The sequence below is a fragment of the Cryptomeria japonica genome, chromosome 8 (assembly GCF_030272615.1).
Source record: "Cryptomeria japonica chromosome 8, Sugi_1.0, whole genome shotgun sequence".
NCBI lineage: Eukaryota > Viridiplantae > Streptophyta > Pinopsida > Cupressales > Cupressaceae > Cryptomeria > Cryptomeria japonica.
In genome coordinates this window covers 726236126-726245074 of record NC_081412.1, presented here as the reverse complement: position 1 = coordinate 726245074, position 8949 = coordinate 726236126, and the positions used below count along the sequence as shown (strand labels likewise).

Sequence of the window (8949 nt, the reverse complement as noted above, 5' to 3'; positions counted from 1 at the left end):
TTGGTTCCCAGAATAAACGGGTTTACACTGCCATAGGGCAAAGACCAAGCTGATTCCTCCAAATACCTACGGAAAGCCACCTCCAAACATCAATATTCGTTAGGCTTGGACCAACTTCAACTAGGATACAAGATCCTTCTACACTTCGGGCTCTGCAAGACCCGGGAGGGTAATCCCTTCAGTGAACTTCTTGCTCTTTGCAACAATACTCGGGAATCTACTGAAAAACAAAGCAGATTATTTCATAAAATGACTCAATAGAAAGGGAGAATGCTCAAGGAGGGAAAATCCTTCAATGATCCTCGACCTTAGGCTGGACCATGAGATGGGCGGGACAAATTTCATAAAATATATAAAAACTTCAACAAATGATATTCTGATATTTAATAAAGATTTGTTATGAGAAATCATACATAACATAGACAAGAAATCGAAAACCTAATGACATCTGCTAGCAAATACTAGTGCCTTGTTCATTTCGGTTACAGAGTCTCTGAAACATTACCGAATAAATGATTAAACTTGACTAATAGCTGGTTTAGCCTTGAACAATACCGGCTTACAATATCGTTATGTCTAGAACCCCTTACTCGAACTACTTATCAAATCCTGGTTCAAGTCTTATTTCTCTATAATCTCATTCAAGCATTTTAATTAACCCCTTGGACTAAAGCATAGAATGGAAAATTACATACATCATAACAATGCAACAAACAAATGAAACCCTTGATCCCACTTGCTCAAAAGAAGATAAAATTGCATGCAGGAGAGTAAAGATCATACTTCTAAACCAATAAAATAATGTATCTATCCCAAATAAATCATCTCAAAAATTTGAAATCATAGCTACTCTAAACTTTGCAAACAAAGGCAATTCCTAATGTAGATAAAATCATCTACAAGGAGAACTGGAATAAGAATATCTCGCTTCAGTTCACGATATAAACATTAGGTTTAAATTCCCTTTATAAAACCTTTGATATTGTAGGTATGAGTCAATTCTAGAGTACCACTCTCTTAGTGCCTACTTAAGACCATACAAGACACTCGGCAATCTATAAATAAATTATATTTTGGAAGGTATTTTGGATCCTTAAATTTGAGTGACATAAACATCTTCATCAATATTTAACCATTCAAAAACATGCTCTTAACATACATTTCATAAATAGTCCTACTATGTTAAACAACTTAAGATAATATATCTAACAACATCCATTCATAGTTTAGGAGAATTTTTTTTATTATAATCAATACTTGCTTGTTGATTGTGCAATTTAACAACTACTCTACTCTTATTCTTGTTAATTAGTCCATTATATTTGTACTTAATTTTATACACCAACTTTGTACCAACTAAGCTTCTTAACCAAAGAGATGAAACTTGACTAAATCCCATGGATCATTCCTTTTAATGGATGTTATCTTAGTATTCACAACTTCAACCTATTCTTAATTTCACAAAACTTCTACAAATTTTCATAGAGTTTTTCTGTACACTACTTAGCAATCAATGCATAGTTCACTTTGCATGGGACCTTATTTTTGTTGTTCAAAATTGGTGTCCAACATAAGAGTTGTTGGATTATTCTTTTACTCGACATCCTTTGATAAATTTGTATATCTCCTTGTCTCCACACTTGAGAATTTAGGTTCTACATCATTAACTATAAGTGAATGAGACTCTTCTTCCTTTGCATCAATCATAGGTGTGTTAAATTTTGTGACATCCCCCACATTAGCCACTTCCATGGTGGTTGATAGAAGGAAAAATAAATTTAGGAAAGAGCAAGGAGACAAGATGACGACACACGTATGGGCAGGAGATAGGAAGTGAGGTATTGACAATTGTGATTAGACTTTTTTCCACACCATTAAGAAGTATGGTGTCCCCTATTTTCATCCACAACTTCGTGGTAGATGTGCAAACTATGACTCAAAGGAAATGGAAGGGTGCAATGTCATTAAGAAGCATGGCATCCCTGCCCTAAAGCATGAAAACAAATTTTTAATTTTTTTTATTATTTGATTTATATGTTTTAGAATTTTTTATGTTACATTGAAATCGGTTTGTTGATAAAAAAATTACGTTTTTGTAAAGATGTCATAAGTTTTTATTGAAATATAATTAAATAATTATTAGACAATGAAACAACTAAATAATCACATATCTTATAAGTTGTATTTAAACTAATTCAGTCTACATAATAAATTGTTTTTAACATATTAATAAATAATATGCCATACATAATTAACTAGTAATATATTTGATCTATGGATTTTTCTATTCAAATAGACCAAGCATGCTATTTATAGTTCCTATTATTATTTTCTCTAATTAGTCTTAAGCAATATAATTGTTGAAGATCTTAATGCATTTTTATTATGTTCTCTTAGTTATGAAATATCAAAAAATTATTTTTAAAATATTTTGAGGTAAATTGTGTATTACATAAATTGGATGAGATAAGTTTTTTCTTAAACTAGCTATTTATCTTCTTGTTCTAAATTTTTATAATATATAAATTTTTAGAATATTTTACTTTGAAATAGGATATATGTGGGTAAATCGTATATTTTTCCATACAAGCAAAGGGATCAACCATCAATGGAGAATATTCACAATTGAAAATGTTACAAATATTTCCTTCAATTAATTGTATGCAAATATCTTTAATATAAAGATCTTTCAAATATTTTTGAAAAAATTATATGCATGTTAACTCAAGTATACTTTTTCTATCAGCGTAATCTACCCCCTTTCATTACAAATGTTAACATATGACAAATCTCTAGATTTTTGACTATTTGATTTTTATTGTCAATGTTAGGTATCGAACTTCATATTCTAATAACCAAAGAAGAGATAGTAGAAGACCAAACACTATCCTATATCCTATATCCTATACCTTCATCTATTTAAAGTGCTCAATTTATTACTCTCTCTTCATTTCAATCCTTTTGTCATAATAATGATAGATCATAAAATTTGATTTAAACATTAATAATAAGAAATCACATACAATCAATTCCAAAAATATGTTATAATGACATAATAATGAAAAATTTCTATCATAAAATTTGATTTAAACATTAATAATAAGAAATCACATACAATCAATTCCAAAAATATGTCATAATGACATAATAATGAGAAATTTCTAGATTTGATTCTATAATTTTATATAAAAGCACTTCGTTGAATAGAAGTAAAAAGGTCGTGTAAGTAGGTAACATGCCCCAGTCAATAGAAGTAAAAAGGTCGTGTAAGTAGGTGACATGCCCCAGTCAACCCGAAAAGATAGATCCTATGGTAAAAGAAACTTTACCTCGCGTAGGAAACATGCCTCTCACTCAACCCCGAACGAAGACAGAAGACCTGTGTAGGAAGGAAGCCCGATAATTGGATTGAGATCAACAATTGTTCTACTTCTAATAATTATCTTCCTTTGATGCGTTTTAATCAAAACAAACCTTTTTCAATCCTTTACGTCGAATCAAAGCTCAAGTAGTCTCCCAAACACTTCCTCAATCTAACATTTCTTTGAGAAAATTCATAACAATTCCAGTCCAGTTAAAAGGTTTCCGTTTTTGGACTTACAAGATGTCATCCACAGAAATTCCAGTCCAGGTGAAATCTTTCCGATTCAGCCCTTACGAGGTGTCATCCACAGCCCCTATTGAACTTGAACCCCATCTCGATGTTGTTGAGAAACTCATGTCCAATGGATTCAACCATCTTCATGTTAAGGAGAACTACATTTTTCCTCCCAATGAACGCCCCCAAATGGCTGAGATTTGTCGTTCTTATAGAATTCCAATAATAGACCTCAAAGATTTAGATGGTCCTGCTAGAAAATCAGTGGTGAATGAGATCAAGCGTGCATGTGAGCAGGATGGTTTCTTCCAGGTAAAGTATTTGTTTGTTCTCCTCTTTTCCTTTGATCAAACTTATCTGGTTCTGCTTCAATTTGGTAAAAAGATGATGTGAAACAACCAGATTGTGAACCATGGGGTGCCAGAGAGTCTGATGAAAAGCATGATGGATGTTGCCAAAGAGTTCTTTGAAATGCCCCTTGAAGACAGGGCATGCCTCTATTCAGAGAACACAAAGAAATCGGTGAGGCTTTATGCAAGCTTCAACATCACCAGAGACAAATTCCTTAACTGGATGGATGTTCTAACACAGCTATGTCATCCTCTAGAGGAATACATCCATGCATGGCCTCAAAAACCTGCAGCCTACAGGTAGTAACCAGAAAACCAAAATGAACAAAACTTGTCATGAATTTTCAAAGAAGCAGCAAAAATGAGTCTTTTATTTATTTTTTAATACAGAGAGATTGCAGGGAAGTATGCTAAGGAAATAAGAGTCCTCACTTTAAGGCTCCTGGCTGCAATTTCTGAAGCTATGGAGCAGGATTCTGATTATTTGAATACAATCTTTAAGAAGCATAGACAGGCGATGAACATAAATTATTATCCTCCATGCCCAAATCCAGATCTCACATTTGGCGTAGCACCTCATTCAGATGCAACAGGCATCACTGTTCTAATGCAAGGACTTGTTAGCGGCCTGCAAGTGCTCAGAGATGGAAAATGGGTTGCAGTAGAGCCCACACCCAATGCCTTTGTGGTCAATTTGGGAGATCAGTTGCAGGTTTATAATAATATATATGTTTAAATTTTAAATACTGTAAGTGATTGGATACTGGATAGTGGATAGTCGATGTTTTGAACTATATACATTGCTGTTCATCATCAGGGTGAATGATAAGAAAGCAAATCTGAGGTCATATAGATATGAACGATAAAGAAAATAAATCTCTGTTTCTAATATAGACTACTAAATTCTTCATTATGATTTCTAATCTATGTAAGATCTGCTTTCTTATCCTCTCAGATGATGAGTAGCACATGTAGTTTAAAACTATAATCAGAATTCCCCATAGTTCAAAAACTTGTTTTTGATGGGCTGAATAATGAATTTTGAAATGATTTAGTGTGACACTGTGGAGTTTTATCAGGTTTTGAGCAATGGGAGATTCCAGAGCATCGAGCATCGGGCTATAACAAACAATACCACTGCTCGTATCTCTATTCCTACCTTTTGTGGTCCTTCGTTGGATGCATTCATTTCTCCTGCAGAATCCATGGTGGATGAGGAGCATCCGGCTCTGTACAGGGGATACAGGTTTGAAGAATACATGGATGCATTCTGGAGCCAGGGATTGAAAAGCAAGACCATTTTGGATCGCTTCAAGATAGAAACTGGTCAATGATGTTGTTGAGTGATGAAATATCTATGCCAACAAGACAAAGGATTTGAGACATGTATTCTCAAGATCTCTTTGCCTAAGTTGATTGGGTTCCTATGTTCTAGGTCTTCTTCCTGTATCATGAGGGAAAAGCCCAAAGCTTGTACTTTCCAGCATCAATGTATGTTATTATTGATTCTATTTGCATATGTTAATGTTCTGGTGGATTCCATACTGTAGTGATGCCTCCTATCCTATACACAGTACATACAGTGGTAATGGTAGTGGCGCATGGATATCTATTTAATCTAGTGTTATCAGAAATGAGAAACAAAAATAGCAACAGTAACACAATTTAACAGGAAATTTAGAAGTTGCATATGATAAACTATATATATATATATATAATTTTATTAAATAAATAAATATCATATTTTTTATTTATATAATATTATATTATAATTTTCTATTATCATTTTTTTATATACATGTTTCAAATTTTATAAAATATAATTAAATAATTTTATATTTCAGATTGTTTACAAATATTTTATTCATACCAGCATCAACTTGAAACCATTACATGATACTAATATTTGTTCATATGAAGGAACCACAACCATGACAAATCAACTTTGAATTCCATATTAGATGTTCCTTTAGGATTTGAACTTTGATCTCCACTATGAGAAGTCAATGCTTTAACCAATAGGACACAACCCCTTGGAATTAAATAATTTTATATTGATAACAAAAGTTTAAAAAATAAATTAAATGATTAGATTTACCTACATTTGTCAACATTGTTAGAACAAATGTGTGAACTAGATTTGGGTCTCTACTACCCATGTACTTACTTGCATTGAATAAGATGAGATTTTTCTACATGTAGCATCCAAGAAGATAAGATCATATCTTCTTATATTTTTTTTATTGCACAACACCTTTTTCTAATTCTTTTATGCTATTGGTCAACTAAAAATATTTCTATGAATTCTCCAATGACTGTTAGAAAAATAAGCCTATAAAAAAATAAAAAATCATTTTTAAAAAATCATTAAAATATGTACAAATATTAGAACTAAAGAATTTCACATATCTTTTTTTAAATTATAATTCTACCTTTGGTATGAACTAAAATAGTCTAATACACAGCTGTTTGTATACGGATTTGCAAATAGCTTATAACAATACAGCGGTTTGTATATGGATCTGCAGATACCATAAACATCTAACTGTTATACCTATTGAACTTATGAATAAAAAACACAAAACTTTAAATAGATTCATAAGTCTAGACTAGTGGAGTTTTCCTGGTCTAGCCTGAGTTAATCTATGCAGAGTCAATCGTGAGCTACACTGAGTCAATCTATGCAAAGTCAAGCATGAATACACATTATCTACAAATTATCTCTAGCTCTCCCAAATATTATTTGATCCATCTAGATACCCTATGTCAATCTGTGCAGAGTCCAGGCCTGAATCGCAAAGCAATTGAAGCTAAAGAATCTAAGCATATAAGAATCTCAGAGCAATTGAAGCTTATCTTCTTTTAAAGTACAAGATGGCATCCACAGCCCCTGTTGTGGAGAAACTCCTGTCTAATGGCCACAATCATCTTCAGGTTCAGGATAGGTACGTCGTCCCTCCGGGTGCACGTCCCGACATGTCCCAGCTCTGTCATTCTTATACGTTTCCAGTCATAGACCTCAGAGATTTGGATGGACCTAACAGAATAAAGATAGTGAATGAGATTAGGCGGGCATGCAGGAAGGATGGCTTCTTCCAGGTAAACATTTAGATCTGTTTTGTTCTTTTTCCTTCTTCTGGGTATCGCCTAAATTCAATTATGGTATGAATTTTGAGGATGTAATTTTATATCTACTAATTAATAATTTTTTTTAAATATATGTAAAATAATTTTTTTTATAAATGATCATTGGGCATTTATTCATAAACAAATCATTCAGATGATGAACCATGGAGTGCCAGAAACTGTGATGAAAAGTATGATGGGCATTGCCAAAGAGTTTTTGAAATGCCTGTGGAAGACAGGGTTTGTCTCTATTCAGAGGACCCACCGTAGATTGTCAAGGTTTATACAAGCTTCAATGTCAACAAAGATAAATTCTTTAACTGGAAGGATTCTCTAAGACACCCATGTCATCCGCTGAAGGAATTTATCAATTCGTGGCCTCGAAAGCCTAAACTTTACAGGTAGTGACAGAAAAGTTTTAAGAAAACAAAAATAAAGTTTCTTATAGGAATTCACCAACAAGTGTGTGTGACCCATTTTTCTTTTTAAACGGAGAGGTTGCAGGGAAGTATGCCAAAGAGATAAGAGTACTGGTTCTAAGGCTTTTGGCTGCAATTTCTGAAGCTCTGGGACAACATCCTGATTATTTGAATGCAATCTTTGGAAAACACACCCAAATCCAGATCTTGAATGCAATCATTAATTACCATCCTTCATGCCCAAATCCAGATCTTACCTTTGGCGTTGTATCTCATTCAGATCCAGGTGGCATTACTGTTCTGATGCAAGGAGATGTGAGTGGCCTGCAAGTGCTAAAGTGGGAAATGGGTTGCAGTCAAACCAATACCCAATGCCTTTGTGGTCAATGTGGCTGGTCAACTGTTACATCCCCGCATCCACGGCTTTCACTATGGATGAACACGAAGGAAAATAAATAATTAAATAGGCAGGAGTACAGGATGGACGATTTGATGGGAGGTATGGGCCTCCGTAGAAGTTTATAGAATGACAATCAACGTGCAAGGGAGACATAAAAAATTAATGGGCATGGTGCAAGTGTTGTAGGAATGATTGCATAGTTAGTAGAGCATGGCATCCCTGCCCTTTGGCTATCCAATACGACATCCCAAAGGTCAAATTGTTGCACAATGGTCATTAAATCCTCCTCACAACCCCGGGGAATGAGTCATTATTTTCTGAGTTGGTTTGAAGGCAGAGAGAATGAGAGAGGGTGGGATGACAGGGAAGAAAGAGCGAGACAAAAGAGGAGAAAGGGAAGTATATGCCCAAATGGATCTATTGAAAAGGCTATAGAAACATTAAGGCAGATGAAAACGGTAGGTGAAAACAGAGAAGAAAGATTGGTGGTGGAAGAAGAGTTGATCCTATCATTTAAAGAAAGTTAGCCTGTACTCTGACGCCTTCTTTGCAGCCACTGAAAAGAGTTGGAGATTAGTTGCAGGTCGGAGATAGACAATGAGCATAAAGAAGAGAGGAAAGTCACAAAATGTTGTAGTTGTAATTGCTTTGGTAGATTGGTATGCAGAATGTGCAAGCTTATTGATTTAATATGCTACTATTTACTAAAAGATGCAGGAAATATTTAATATCAACTTTTGCTACATATAATAATCCTTTTGTTGACTCTTGATTGTCCTTGACGACCAAAAAAAAAAGGGTGACATCTTGAAAGGCATGTTGATAAACCATTGGCATATTTTTATTAATAATGCTATCATGCCTCATCTGCATATTGTTCAGTGAAATTTATGATGTGTACAGCCACGTAATGACTTGGCATCAACTTACCTGACATTCTTGCACGAGACTCTATTGTGGATTTCAAATGTTTTGAAATCCCATTTTATATTTTGGTTTCTTAAGTGGTAAAAGAAAAAGAATAAACAACAGTGTTTTATTTTGTTTTACTAACCC

The 8949-nt window shown here is 33.8% G+C and overlaps 2 protein-coding genes across 2 annotated transcripts; both read left to right on the top strand.

The window, feature by feature from the left end:
• Nucleotides 1–3509: 3509 nt before the first annotated feature.
• Nucleotides 3510–5396, top strand: LOC131046754 (protein DMR6-LIKE OXYGENASE 2). Its single transcript, XM_057980540.2, has 4 exons — nt 3510–3910; nt 4001–4248; nt 4339–4660; nt 5028–5396. Exons 1-4 carry the CDS (start codon nt 3605–3607, stop codon nt 5280–5282), a joined length of 1131 nt encoding a protein of 376 aa, XP_057836523.2. The 5' UTR covers nt 3510–3604; the 3' UTR covers nt 5283–5396.
• A 1426-nt stretch (nt 5397–6822) lies between these two features.
• On the top strand, nt 6823–7952 carry LOC131857943 (protein DMR6-LIKE OXYGENASE 1-like). The gene is made up of 3 exons (XM_059210734.1): nt 6823–7047; nt 7229–7314; nt 7523–7952. Exons 1-3 carry the CDS (start codon nt 6823–6825, stop codon nt 7950–7952), a joined length of 741 nt encoding a protein of 246 aa, XP_059066717.1.
• The last annotated feature ends 997 nt before the right edge of the window (nt 7953–8949 follow it).